This window comes from Chelonia mydas, chromosome 2 (genome assembly GCF_015237465.2).
Source record: "Chelonia mydas isolate rCheMyd1 chromosome 2, rCheMyd1.pri.v2, whole genome shotgun sequence".
NCBI lineage: Eukaryota > Metazoa > Chordata > Testudines > Cheloniidae > Chelonia > Chelonia mydas.
In genome coordinates, this window is record NC_057850.1 from 149,454,333 (window position 1) to 149,469,747 (window position 15,415).

General features: G+C 43.5%; 1 protein-coding gene across 5 annotated transcripts in view; it reads left to right on the plus strand.

Annotated features, from left to right (window-relative positions):
• Positions 1-4,584: 4,584 nt before the first annotated feature.
• Positions 4,585-15,415, plus strand: part of LOC102935237 (histone acetyltransferase KAT6A) — a 62,259-nt gene continuing 51,428 nt past the window's right edge. Inside the window, exons 1-3 of one of the 5 annotated variants that reach the window (XM_037893416.2) lie at positions 4,821-4,892; positions 5,918-5,984; positions 11,767-11,866. In XM_037893416.2, coding sequence (XP_037749344.1) covers positions 11,804-11,866 — 63 coding nt within the window. In that variant the 5' untranslated portion in view covers positions 4,821-4,892; positions 5,918-5,984; positions 11,767-11,803. Of the gene's footprint in view, positions 4,893-5,362; positions 5,436-5,722; positions 5,985-11,766; positions 11,867-15,415 lie in introns of those variants that run through there. The other 4 variants (XM_037893415.2, XM_037893414.2, XM_037893417.2 and 1 more) reach the window with 4 other exon arrangements.

Below are 15,415 nucleotides of genomic sequence, written 5' to 3' on the forward strand. Positions count from 1 at the left end.
TATCCCAATTTTGGCCCCAGACCATCTTGTGACGGAGTACATCAACAGAAAAGGCTACTTCTCTATGGAATCACAGGTGCTGGTGGATCACCAGGGTTGTTTCACTGACATCAGTGTGGTGGTCAAGGAAGGTGCATGACACATGCATCTTCAGGACCAGTGGCTTGTATAGAAAGCTGTATGCAGGGACTTTCTTTCCAGACCAGAAGCGGAAATGCCCATAGTGATCCTGGGGGACCCACCTACCCCTTACTCCCGTGACTCATGACACCATACACCAAAAACCTTGACAGCAGCAAGGAGCACTTCAACAACCGGCTCAGCAGGTGCAGAATGACCACACAATGTGCATTTAGAAGATTAAAGGGTCGCTGGCACTGCCTTTTTGGCAGGTTAGACCTCAGTGAGGAAAATATTCCCTTGGTCATAGCAGCCTGCTGTGCTCTGCATAACATTTGTGAGTAAAGGAGGAAAAGTTTCCCAAGGGGTGCATCATTTAGGTGGATAGCCTGGTAGCTGATTTTGAGCAGCCAAACACCAGGGCTACTAGAGGGGCTGAACGGGATGCTATATAAAGCAGCATTTTTTAATGAGCCCCAGTAATTAGTCTTTCTGTAATGAACTGAGCCAGGCATTCTTTACTTGCCACCTTGGATGGCCCCTGTAATAATTCCTGCCTGAGCGTTAACTGTAGCCTGCAAATATGCCAATTGCAACTGTGTATGAATTTCTGTTCCATCCACCTCTGTAGGTCACAAATAATCACTGTCTTTGTAAGACAAAATTTTTATTAAACAGCAATACACAGATGAACATTTCTTACAAGGGACACAAGAATCTCACAGCTGCATGTCAGTCCAGTTGTCATTATGGAAAATGTCCCTAGGGATGGAGTGCAAGGAGTACTGCGAAGGGCTGGGAAAGTGAGAGAAATGGGGGAGGAGGGGCAAGGAAGGCAGTTCTGTATGGGCTGCAGGAGGAGTTGAGCACACATGCATTCTACCTGCAGCACAATCAGGGACCACAGCATCTCTGTTTGGTCCTGCATGAGCTTTATTACTTGCTCCTGAGCCTGTCTCCTCTCCTGGCTATCCATTTCTAGTTTCTCGTTTATGGTCTCTCTCCACGCTCTGTGCTCGCTCTTGGCCTGATCTGAAGATTGCAGCAATTCACGAAACATGTCCTCCTTACTCCTCCTCATTCGCCTCCTTATCTGACAGAGGCACTTCACCAGGATATAGGAGCTGGCCCCCAAGGGCACATCTACAGAAGCAAAAGAAACAGTATTGTGTGTGCATTCAGTCTTGAATCTTAAAAGTTATACACCTCTTTCTCACTTTCCCTTGGCAAGCATGCAGCATGGCCAGAGCACTAAACACAGTTAGTTTGGCCTGGTGGGACTGGGGGTGGGGATTGCAAAATGTGACAAAGGGTCTGGGTAGTTTGAGAAGGGGATCCATACAAGCACCTGGGGACATTATTCTGAATATTAGCACCGTTTTCCACAGATGGTGGTGATCAAACCTGAAATCACACTACTGAGGGTAACTGATGATCCAAGGATGCATCTCCTGCAAGTGTGTGGCTTCAGATCGGGTCCATATGCTGCTCACCCGTGTGCTGCTTTGGTTACTCCAGAAGTAATTGCCGATTGGCATGGGAAAGTTTCCTACAATGGGGAAGAAAGAAAACAGCTCTGAGAAGGAACCTTTGGCAGATGATTTCAGACTATCTGCAGGAAAGTTTCCTAGAAAATTCTAGAGAATTCCTGGGAGATCTTGGTGTGCATTAACAAACTTTTCCGCTGGGCCCCCACTGCATAGCTGCACAGGGGAATGCGAAGCAGATGCAAAAAGTACCTAGTGTTGTTAATGTAGATCCCTTGTCCCACGTGCACCATGTAACAAAATCAAGGATACCTCTACCTCATGTAGCCATGCAGTATCAAAGCATAATGAGTACTTAATGGAGCTCCCCTCTCCTGCTTCTGGAATGCCAGAGATGGACTGCTGGGACTGGCTAGACCACTCCAGAGTCAAAATGAGATCCTGGCTTGCCATGCCACCGGCTGAGCCTGTCACCTGTCCCACATCCTCTTCCAACTCGACCTCATTGTCCACCACTTTGTCCTTGAGATTGACTCTGCTGGCCATTGCCTTCAGTTCCCCTGAAGTATCCATGGGGCTTTCGGTAATGGAGGTGGGGTCATCACTGAGGATGGCATGCAGCTCCTTGTAGAAGTTCTTCTTTCAGAACAACTTCTGAAAGGTTACCAACCCCTGGTGTAGCAAAAGAGTTATATCAATCAGAGGAGCATTGTAGTGTGTACACCTTCACTGTTTTGTCGACGAAACCTGACTTTTGTCGACAAAACTGTATAGCGTAGACAAGGCCTTAATCTTAAAGATATGATATTGCTAAGGTAAAAAACAAGCGGGAAATCAACAACTACAGCAACGATAATTACAATAATGACAAAACCCCAAACATTTTATACATCATAACAAAGAAAAACTGGCACCGTAAAATCATTTAAAAATAAAGATTTTGTGCCAAAGATATCTTATTTATTTAGAATTCAGAACCAAAGGCAAACTGTAATCTAATAAAAGCCCAATGAATGCCAACAAAACTAACAAACAGTTTCCAAACCATATTCATATATTTTTGATCAGCTGCAGACATAGCAAACATAAAACCATATAAAAACCCAGCACCAGTACTGAAACAATATTTTAGTTGGAGTGCACTGTAACCGCTATCAGTGGTTTCCCAAGGAATTGAAATTAGGGGGGGGTGTTTGAATTTACGGCGGGGGGTGTCAGGGCTGATGAGGGGTGAGACTGTGAGGGTGAAGGTGGGCTATATGGCACCATAGTAAAAACTGAAAAATGTTTTATGACCATTTTATTAGATTTTACTCATGTTTTAAAATCATCACACAAATTAAAGTTGGCTACTCAAGCCTTCTATGAAGCACTACATCTACATCCTTCTTGGTTTCTTGTTATAATTTTGCACAACTCAGTTAATTAACTTCTTGAATGCAATGCGGTCATCTCTGGTGGCTTCTCGTGTGTCTGGAACTTCCATTCCTTCAATTGATATGCTCATTAGTTCACTCATATGATCAGGCAGAAGGCAACTTCTTTCAGAACACAAAATTCTATTCAATGATGAAAAAGAACGCTCAACTGTAGCTGTTGTGACTGGGAGTAGCAAGAGATGAATTCCTACTTCTTTCATCCCAGGAAACATAGCATAAAGATCGGGTCGAGCCACTAGTGATGATAAAAAATAAGTTGAAGTCAAATCTTCATTCATTCGTCGTATGATATTCCATTCTATGTTCAAATTCTCTATTCTGTCCTGATCCCATGGCAGCCCCATTGCTGGTAGTGCCTCACTCCACTCAACTGTCTGTGTTTTCTAGGACAGGCATCTGTAAAAGCTACATAGAGGTTGAGTAGAATCTAGAAGTCGCTGTTGTAGATTTTTAAGAATCAAGTCTATGTACTTTTTCAGTTGTCTTAAACACTTCTTGTCCTCTTCACTTAAGGATTCAATATAAATGCCTTCATTAGTCAACTTCGGACTGAAGTCTTGCTTTCTTCCAGTACTTTTTCAATGGACAGCTCTCTGATTGATCCAAATGTAGCTTCTACTGCTGGACAAAGATCTACTACTGTTGTAGCAGATGCCTGGATGGCATTGTTTAACGGCCCGAGAGAGAGAATGGCAATAGTCTTCTCTGAACATAGTAGCAAAAGTAATCCACCAGCCTCACTACTTAGATCCATCGCATCTTGGTAGATACTTTCCAAAGCCAGTAATAATGGCCTGGAGTAATTTTTAAGACAACAGCCAAGGATCGCTCATGAGAAAGCCAGAGGGTTTTCCCAGGTTGGACTAATATGAACTTCAGTCCCAGTGTATCTTCTATATTTTCCAAGCTATTCAGTCTTTTTGGACTCTTGCTGAAAAAGAATATAATGAAGACATTAAATTTATAGCTTTTTGAAATGTGTTTTTGAAGATTCTGCAGCTATTGCTAATGGTAGTGGAGCAGATGGCCTCTGCAGTTGTGTACAGAGAGACTAGGGTTTACACTTTTCTCTGAGCAAAGCTTGTGCTCCACCATGTCTTCCAGAGAAGTTTTGCAGCTCCATCAAATGCACAAGCAGCCATCTGTTTGGGGTCCAATTGACAAGCATTTAACTCTTCTAAGATGTGGGTTGTCACAGATGCAGCTAATGTGTCTTCTATAACTTGAACATCTAGAAATGCATTTACTGGCCTACCACTGACATCAAGATAATGTACACAGTAACTTAATACTTGATGCCCATTTGCATCGGTGCATTCATTCAGCCATGTATGCAACTTTTAAATCATATTTTAAACATGCTCCATGTGGGGTGCTTTTCATCTGCCGCCTTGTTTGTGGGCATTTGGGGTTCCATTTTCAAAGTTTTCTCCACAGCCACTGGGGCTAGAAGAGCCCGGCCTGCGACCAGGAAAGCTGAGATGCTCCTCACCGGGAGCAGGACCTTTAACACAAACCACCAGAGACACGCCGGCATGAGCGGTGCTGAATCCCGCCCGCGGCCCCAGGAAATGCCCCTGACTCTCGGTAACCGTCAACAGCCCCACGGCTCCCCGCGCCCGCTGCTGCCCGGGGCCGCGCACAGGCGGGGCGGTGTGGCGGGCGCCCAGCCCCCGGCGGAGGGCGAGGAGCAGAATCCGATTCCCGCCGCAGGGGATTCCGGTCCGGAGGTTTCCACCCCCCATCCCCAGATCCGACCCCCTCACGCAGCGCGCAGGGGCGAGGCGCATGCGCCCTGCAGTTCTCCTCGCGGCGGCGGGCCGAAGAGCCGCAGCCGGGGCGCGGGGTGAGTGTCGGGGGCGCGGCGGCAGACACGGCGCTTGGGCGGGATGAGGGCTGCTCTCCCCGCCCCCCGCTCGCGCTTCCAACGGGGGGAGCCGCCCCGGCCGGTCCCGTCTCCGCGGGGGCGGGATCGCCTGCTGCCGCGCTCGGAGTCGCGGGCCAGGCGGTTGGGACCGCGCCCGACCGGGCCGACAACAGCCCGGGGCTCGCTCCGCGGGTGGCTGTCCCGGCTTGGCCCGGATCCCGGAGCGGGGGTCGGCCCCGGCGGCTTCGCGGCAGCGATTAGGGAGCGGAGGAGGCTGCTGCTGCGGGGCCTGCAGCTCCGGCGGGAAGCGGCGATGAGCCCCCGGGACCCTTCCGGGGCGGCGGCGGCGGCGGCGGCGGCGGGGGGGGCCGCTGTCTCGCGCTCCCCTCTCACTTGGCCTGTAGTCAGCGGTGCCTGCAGCGCGCCGGGGGGGGGCGGCCGCTGACAGTTTAAACGTTGATGCTGCGGGTGGAAATGTGTCAGAGGAGAGAGCTGATCCTAGGAATTTCTGCACAATTCGCAGTGAGTGAGAGCTCCTGTTGGTGCCACTTCGATGGCTTTTAAGAAAATACCACCACTTCTTTCTTTGCTCAAAGCAGGGTGGGGATGGCAATCCATATTGCTCATGGTGTGGCCTTGCAGCAGCAGGAAAATGGGGGACCACTCCCCATCTCCTGTGCTTGCATTGTCTCCTAGTGTGATGGGTCCTCGGAGTACAACCTTGAGTTGGGATTGCTATGCCCCCTTAACTCTCCATCCTGGGCTGTCTCTCATGATGCTTGACTAATGACAGTAGCAAATCTCTCCAGGTGCTGTTAACACTTAGCCACCAGGATGCGAGATACACCCAGATAAGTTAAACGAATGCTGTGCAAGCCGCTCATGAGCTATACAGAGGGAAACACCAGCAAATCCCCCCCCCCTCCCCGATCCTGCACCCCAGAAATGTACTGTCTAACGTTGCTCAGGACCTTCTCAGTAATTAATTCATGACTTCATCAAAGGATAATGGACATGCACCAGCTAATGTAACGTCAGCAAATTCCGCAACCACTTTAGACAAACTCACTGGTAAGGATAAAACATTAAAATAAGTTTATCAATTGCTGAAAGATAGATTTTAAGTGATTATAAGTGGTAGGCATATAGGACAAAGATGGTTACAAAAGAAATAAAAGCAAAATTGCAGTCTAAATTCTAAACTTTATCAGACTAAGCAAGAGTTGAATCAAACAGCTTTTCTCACGCCCACTGGATGTTGCAGTCATATTACAGTTCTTAATACACAGGCTGAATTTCCTTTGCAGCCTGGGACCAGTCTCCTTAGTTTGAAGACTTTCTTTCCAGCGTTCTTGTTGCTGGTCGGTACCTCATGATGGTCGCTTAATGCCTGTTTGGGTATGGCTCACCTCCTTTGTTGTCATTGACAGGCTAGCAGTGGGCATCTCCCAAACTCACAACATATTTGAATAACAAAATATAGCAAAATCTCATAACTTCATACACAATATTGATATACATAGGGTGGATTTGATTTAAATCAAATTGATCTAAATCATGATTTAAATCACTAATCAGGAAGACTTGATTTAATCATGGATTTCTACATAAAAGTGCGTTCTTGGTGGTGGTTATAACCTTAATACATAGTCTTCACAACTCAGAGATAGATATAGACTTCATTTTTTGAGAAGGTACACACTATATATTTTTTAAAGTGATTTATTTTGAAAACTTTTCAGATTAGTTTTACAGCTATATCAGAAAATGAATGATTGTTTGATTATTCATTTAATAAAGGTAATTGAAACAGTTCACCTCCCAATAACTTCAAAAATATCTATCTTCAATTCAATAGGTTAATCATTAATATTTGGAGGATTTTCTTGCCACGCTGTTTTAAGAGGAGAACATCACCAGACAGACATTTAAATTGTTTTATTTAACTAAAACAGCAACGTTATGTATTCTGGATTTTTTTCTTCAACAGCAAACACATAATATTTTAACAAAACAAGCATATGAATTTTTGAATTTAGTTAAACATTCAAGTTTCTTAAAATCATGTTTGTTTTTGTTAAAATTGCTTTTAACTAAAATAGTTAACGAATTTTTTTTAAAGTAAAACAAAAATTAAATCGACTATGTCAGCCAGGTCAACATGAGAACTTAAAATATTGGCTTCTGCAGCTAACTCAGTTGTCTTCACCTTCATTTTCCTGTTTGTCATAATCTAGAAAAGAAAAAGAAGCTTTCTGCTTTTTCAGGTCCCAAACCACTTCTCAATTTAGAATGAATTAGTCCAAACGAAGAAAAATATTCTTTCTATATCAGCAGAAGAAGCTACTGCTGTTAAAAGTGAGATTATCACTTCAACGGTCTCTGAATCCAAGTGCTTAAGTGACTTCATCAGTTCACTGGTGTGACTTCCTTTAAAACATCAGCAAACCTATATTTCTTGAATGGTCACCCTTAGCTCTGAAGTTTATTATAGTTGGCATTATGGAGGGATGATTGCTGGATGTCCATGTCATAGCCAACTCCTTTTCTTCAGTAGTTAAGATTTGACCCTGGTACTAAGTATTGAGAATATTTGCAAGAAAGGAGCTGGAGATAGTGCTTGTCCCATTCGTTTTTTTAATGCTTGTAATTTTAACTCTCATTTCTCTTTTTAAGATCTCACTCAGTTCCTTCCAAATTTCAACAGCATTAGCAATAAACAGCAATTTCCCTGCACTTTGTTCCAGGCTACAGAAATAGGCTTCAGGGGTACTCAGCATGTGTTCAACATTTCTCTTAAACCCAATGTTGAGAACTTTGGCTGTGACAGTGCCGTCTATTTTTTCACGATTTTTGTTCACAAACTGTCATCCAGATTAGGCCAGTTCTTGATATAGTGCTCAAAACCATCCACTACTGAGTTCCATCACGGTCTTGTGGGAGAGTTAGCTTGGTTCCTCCCACTTTTTTCAGAGCAGCTGCTGCAAAGTGGGAAGTATTTTGCAATTTCAACAGTGTTATTTCTGGAAGGCACTGCATCAAATGGACTCTCTTCACTCCTAAATAATTTCTTCTCCTTTTGGATACATTTTGTAGTGTTATCTGTGACCCAAGCTGCGTACCAGACGTTTGAGGTTTTTTTTCACAGTTTGTTATAGTTTTTACTGTTTACTTCTTGTAAGTATTCTGCTGTGTGTGCATTTCCTGATGTATCAATTGTTTCTGTAAGGAAGACATTCCCTTCTTCTGTTGTCACACAAGCACATACAACAGGATCATTGTGGACATTGCTCCACTCATCAAGACTCAGGTTAACAATTTTACCCTCTAGATCTTTTGCACACTGCTCAATTTCTCTTTCATAAACTTTATCCAGCAATTTGCCTACGGCATCTGCTCTGCTGTGTGGACTGTATCCTGGTCTGAACCATGTTAATGAAGTGTGGGTTCTCAATCATATGGAAAGGGGAGTTTGTTGCATAAACAAACCAGGCAATTTTTTTTATCAATTATCTCTTTTTGTAATCTGCTGGTTCTTATCAGAAATTTATCTAGGGTTGTTTCTGGATTATGGAGGGTTTTTTTTCTTTTTGCTGCAGGTGCTACTGTGGCTATGAGACATACATGATGTGATTGAAACACTATCATTGGCAGATAACTCTGAAACTATAGAAAATGATGGTGATCTTGAAGGTGGATAGTCTTCAGAATCCTGTATGTTGAGGATGGATTCTCCTAAACAAAATAAGTCAATGCAGTTATTTAATTATTATTACCATACTGCTTATTTAGTATTATTCATTGCATTCACTGACACTCAGTACTACTTTAAAGGTGAAGTTGTAAAGGAAGGCCTGCCTATTTCAACTATTTATTTTTGATCACGACTTCATCTAAAATGATAATACCATAGAGTGAAAACTATATGTTTTGCTCAAACATGAGAATTCAAGAATAGTTCAGAAGGAGGACAGGCAGTCCTTAAGAAAGAAGTATGAAATAAAAAAGTTTACCAACCTGAAGATCCTGCATGTTCAGACATGTTCAATGCAGCTTCCTCTTGAGAAGGAACACTTCTCATGATGTTGTTTCATTCGGGCGATCAGGCCTTGCATTTCTTTGTTGCACTGTTTGCATTTTGCATGCATGTTTGTTTTACCCACAGGTAGAGGAATTTCACTGAAATATTCCCAAACTGGGGTTTTCCCTTCTAGTGAGAGAATGGTATTGTAGATCTTAAATCAATGAAAGCTACACTCAGAAAGACCTCAAGACTTCTGGAATATGCTGCTCAAACAGTTTCACTTGTGTTTCTACTGCCTGTCCCTCTCTTCTCACATTTATCTCCAGACTTCTTCTCCTTGTCCAGATTTATTCCGCCCCCAACAATCTTCTATTCATTGAACTTTTTGAAACTTTGCACTTTTAGAGAGAGGTAAGGGATTGACTCTGTGTACACAAATTTCTAGAGCGACAATAGGGTTGAGGTCTGTTATTTCTCACCTTTATATGTTGTTTATTTATTTTAAAACATTTTTGCTGTTAACAAGCATGTTATCTCTGGAGACACAAATCCACAGTTTGAGAACTGCAAAATTAAGCATCTCTGATGATATCTTCTAGACTGAGCACTGAGTCCCATTGGGTAGATAGAAAGATTAACCTAAATAATCTATACAGAAGCCCCTGGAACCCCATACGATTGGATCCCTAATCCATGAACTATTGGAACTCATTTACAAAACTTTTCTTAAACATTACATGAATATATTGTCTGATACTATAGAATTAGAATTTATAATTCCTATTCCATAATGAGATATCTTTGAGCTATATTGTATCTTAATTAAAACTGTTTTTTAGATAGGTTTTTTCCTCAAAAGCATTTTTATCAAAAAAATAATTTAAAATTTATAAAATCCAATTTAAATAAAAATATTTTTTTGATTTAAAAAACAAGTATTGATTTATTTCCACCCTGATACATAGTTTGACAGAACAATGACAAGGCATGGTTTATATGAAATATAACCATATACAAATGATGAATATGGGGTTAAAGTGTGCTACTTTGAGGTACAGTACATCACACCTAGCTTCTTGGAGAAGGTAGCTGAAGTGGCTCAGGCCGTTCTTGTCTTCCCAGGTGTCCGTAGTGGTAGGGACAGCAATGGTTGGGATAGTAACTGACAATAGTATGACCTGGTGTGCTCTGGTAGTGGATGTGGGTATGTGTGCAGCATTTTGGAGCAAGCCTCCCAGTCTAGGATGATATACTTGGGCTAGTGGGATTCATAGTTGTGCTCTAAAAATAGCTGTATAGACAACACTGTGAAGTTGTGGCTCAGGCTGGAACTCTGGCTCTGAAGACCATCCCCTGCCCTAGGCTTCAGAGCCATAACCACGATTTCACAGTGCAGTCTTTTCAGCTATTTTTGGAATAATAGTGTTAGCCCCGCTAGCCCAAGTCTGTTGGACCCAAGCTGGGAGACTTTACTCCAAAATGCTCTGTAGACATACGGAGGCCAGGTAGCTTCCTTACTGGCTGTAAAGGCTGTTTGCTCTGCTCTCTGCTGGAGTCTGTTTGCACAATCTGGCAAACTAATCTGAGTTTGGTTAAATATGGTTCAGATTTTCAGGCTTTTCTTCACAACTGTACAAACCAGAAACATTTTTTTAAAATGTAATCTTAGATTCTGATATCATGTGTCTCTGGAAGCTGGGATCCTAAACACATGGCTGTTATATCTGTGCCTTAATCTGGCTCTGTCCATACATGTATCTGAAAAGGTAAAACCTGAGAAGTGTGGCAGAGCATGTGATTATAGTTTAGATGTGTGTATATTATGCCTGGTGGGTAGGGCTTGGGAGAGTGCCTCCTCCTCCCCCCTCCCCCCCCCAATTTGAGGCCTGCTCTTAATGAAACACTGATGTTCTCAAAACACAATAATTAGCCTGGAAATTCAAAGCTAAACTTCCAGGTTGCTGAAAAGAAAACACCCAAAACCCAAACATTTAAAATATGCATATACCCAGCTACTATAACAGAGGTGGGCCAACTACGGCCCGCGGGACACTCCTGCCCGGCCCCTGAGCTCCTAGCCCGGGAGGCTAGCCCACAGCCCCTCCCCCGCAGCCTCAGCTCACTGCGCCGCCGGTACAATTCTCTGGGCAGCAGGGCTGCGAGCTCCTGGGGCAGCGCAGCTGCAGAGCCCAGCCTGACCAGTGCTCTGTGCTGCCTGGTGGTGTGTCTGTAGCACCGCCAGCCACTGGTGCTCCGGCAGCACGGTAAGGGAAGCAGGGAGTGGGGGTGTTGGATAGAAGGCAGGGGAGTTTGGGGGTGTGGTCAGGGGGTGTGGATAGGGGTCCGGGCGGTCAGAGGGCGGGAAACAGGGGTTGAATGGGGGCAGGGTCCTGGGGGGCCAGTCAGGAAGGAGGGGGGGATTGGATGGGGCGAGGGGGGTGACTGGATGGGGCAGGGGTCCCGGGGGGGCAGTCAGGGTACAGGGAGAAGGGGTGATTGGATGGGGTAGGGGTCCCGGGGTGGCAGTCAGGAATGAGAGGAGGGGTTGGTTGGGGTGGGGATTCCGGGGGCGGTCAGGGAGCAGGGGGGGTGGATGGGGCAGGGGTCCTGAGGGGGCCATTAGGGAACGGGGGGGTTGGTTGGGGCATGCCTTGCAACCTCCCCTAACTGGCCCTCCATACGATTTCCGAAACCCAATGCAGCCCTCAGGCCAAAAAGTGTCGTCCCCTCCCCCCGCCCCTCCCGGTTACTATAACATGTTGACAGATTAAACCAGAATTCTCGTGTCTTGCATCCAGCTAAAGTAATACTTTATAAATATTTTTGTAGCTTTCTTAGTCCTTTTCATCTCTTTTAAACCTCAAACATGGACACCGAACCTGAGGTAAAGAAAGAGAAGAAGCAGCATCAGCATCCTTTCTACTGCAATGTGAGTACTTCATATTATTAAGGGCCTTTGACAAAGTATAATTTTATCCATTGTTGAAGGGTTTGAGAGTAGGAACAAAATCAAAGCGTTTGGGGAAACCATTGAAAACTAGCTGGCTTTAAAATGGCTTAGCATCCTTCTGGTGATTTGCCCAACTATTGCCCAGGTTCTGGAACTTCTCCTCCTCCCTTTTTTTTTTATTTATTTGAATCACCCCTATCATATTTCTAGCTGGTGCCAATACAAGGTCTTCCTGTGCAGATACTTGATTCTTTTTCTCTCTATTAAAATGATAATCCAACTCTACTAGACCAGCTATTTCTGACTATAGATGCTGTGCATTATCTTTTTTCAGGTACAATATTTTTTTTGATTCTCAAGATCAGAAGAGAGAAAAATGTTTTAAATAATGAAATAGCCTCCACAGATATTCCATTCTTTAAGTTGCCACATGGGTCTGGAATCTTTGCAATCAGTTAACACCTAACTGTAGAGTCTTCCTTTGATTTGTGTGCACTGCTGCATAGAAGCTGTCCATACCCAAATATCATTAGCTAATAGTTAAGGCTGAGAGTGCTAGTCATGCATTTCATGTGTGTCTGTGGGTAAGGGGAAAATTATGGAAGTAGTCAATGCTGTTACTCTTAACTGTCTTCATTAATGCACACCCATAAACTGGAAGTTAAGAATATTTTGAGTGTTGTATAGATCTAGCTTGGTCTTGCGATGATGCCCTGGATAAAAAAACAACCAAGGATATGTCTACACTGCAGTTGCAGATGGGATTGCTGCTCATGTATGCCTACCCAAGCTGCAAGCTTTCGTCTGCTTACCACAGATCAAAATAGACAGGAAGCTGCTGTAGTGCTGAGCTTCAGTGTGGCTGTATAAGGGCACCTGGAGTCCTGGGTTTGTAATCATGTTTCTAGCCCATGCTGAAGCCATTGCTATTTTTAGGCATGCTAGGTAGATTAAAACTAGAGCAGGTATGTCTACCTGAGCTACAATTGCACCTCCAATTACAGTACAGTAGAATCTTGGGAATGGAGGTTGTTTGTAACTCCGAAATGTTCATAACTCTGAACTAAACGTTATGGTTGGTCTTTCAAAAGTTTACAACTGAACATTGACTTAATTCAGCTTTGAAACTTTACTATGCAGAAGAAATATGCTGCTTTTAATCATCTTAATTTAAATGAAACAAACATAGAAACAGTTTCCTTATCTTGTCAAATCTTTTTTAAAACTTTCCGTTTATTTTTTAGTAGTTTACATTTAACAGAGCACTGTACAGTTTTTGTTTTTGGGTCTCTGCTGCTTGATTGCGTACTTCCAGTTCCAAATGAGATGTGTGGTTGACTGGTCAATTCGTAACTCTGCTGAACTTTGAGGTTCTACTGTATAGACGTATCCTAAGAGACAACCTTATCCATCCATAACACACACTTTCATCTCACCAGGGACCAAAACTATAATGCTTTGTGCATATTCATATAGCAGTTGATCCAACTCTGTCCTTTGCAGCAGTAAGAAGTTCACATAAAGACATACTTACTGTGATGGGACCCCCGGGGTACAACCTGGAACAGTGGGACCACTGTGCCCCCTTAACTCTCCAGCCCGGGCTGTCTCTCATGATGCTTTGCTAGTGACAAGCAGCAAACCTCTCCAGATGCTACGATCATTCAGTTAACAACATGCAAGGGACACACCCAGCTAAGTTGCATGAATACTCTCTAAGACACACATGAACCATATATGGAGAATCACTAGCAAATCTCCCCAGCCTTGCACCCCAGAAATGGACCGTCTTGCACTACACAAGACCTTCTCTTGAACAATGTAAGCTCATTAATTAGTTCACTGCTTCGTCAAAGGATAGTGGACATGCACCAGCCTTTATAATCTGAGCAGATTCCCCAAGCATTTTAGACAAACTCACTGGTAAGGATAAAATATTAAAATAAGTTTCTTAACTACAGAAAGATAAATTTTAAGTAGTAGTTTGATTATAGTAATCAAACTAGTAGTAGTTACCTAAGAAAATAACAAGTAAACATGCATTCTAAATCCTAAACTTTCAGACTAAGCAAGATTTGAATCAAATAGCTTTTCTCACCCCATTTCATATTGAATGCAGGTTCCAGTTCTTAATATGCAGCTGAATTTCCTTCTCTGCCTGGGACCAGTCTCCTCAGTTCAAAGTTTTTATCTTCCCAGCGTTCTCGTTGTCTTCAGCATAGGCGGGGAAAGAGAGAGGTGGTCTCATGAAGTCCTACCTTGGGGGGTGGGATAGCTCAGTGGTTTGAGCATTGGCCTGCTAAATCCAGGGTTGTTCAATCCTTGAGGGGGCCGTTTAGTTGATCTGGGGCAAAAAATGGGGATTGGTCCTGCTTTGAGCAGGGGGTTGGACTAGATGATCTCCTGAGGTCCCTTCCAACCCTGATATTCTGTGATTCTATGATGCCTTCTTTTATACTCTCAGTTCACTGTCCCAAGGAAGATACTGGCCCAGACATGTCCTGGTGGGCCTTGCTGAGTTATAGTCATAGTTAATCCCCATTGTGTGGTGCTTGCTCAAATGTCTCATAGAATTATAAATTTCTTGTTTACAATTCCCCTGCTGTTCAATGGCTTGTGATGGTCGCTTAACACCCATTTGTGTATGGGTCACCTCCTTTGGTGCCTCTGGAGAGCTAGCTCCGGGCGTCTTCGAGACACATAGCATACTTCAGTGTCAACCATATAGCAGAATATTATAATTCCATATACAATGATTATATGCATATTTTGACAGAACAACGAATTTCAGCATGTGATCTTTCATATGATACCTTGCAAGGCATGCTTTATATGAAATATCACAATGATATTCAAATGATGAATATGGGAGTTACAGGGTGCTACTTTGAGGTACAGTGCATCGCACACATTCTTAATTGGACAGTCAGGATAGAGAAGACCATCCATGTGTCTGTCCATTTTAGGATTTGGAAGGTGCCTCTCTCAGTGTTTTCCAAGTGCTGATGTATTTAACATGCCGCCAGCATACAGATATCAGGAAATGCAGAGCTAGTGTATATCTACATGCATAAACTTCCTAATCCTAGACCATTCTCCAAATATAAGAATTCTGGTTACATATACTGCAGACTGTTTAAAGTCCTTAAAAGAGTTTTAAATGCTTAGTGCCCTCCCCTTCCCCCCCAGAAAATATAGTTTGAAATGGATATAAACCCTCATGCATCAGGGCATATGTCAGCCTCTAACTGACGGAAGTTAGAAAGGAATTTTCCTTATGAATAGGTTACTCCATAATACCAGTTGTAGTGTTTCTTGAAAGGTCTGTTGGGTAGGACAGTAGAGTGGGAGTCAGGAGACCTGAGTATTATTCTCAGTTCTGTCACTGAACTGGTGCCGGCTGTTTTTCAGTCCCATCTTTTGTCTGTCCTGTCTGTTTTAGATTGTAAGCTCTTTGTAACATAGCCTGCGACCTTTTTAAAACCCATATTTATAAAAAGAGCAGAGAGGAGTGATGGTGATGAGGTT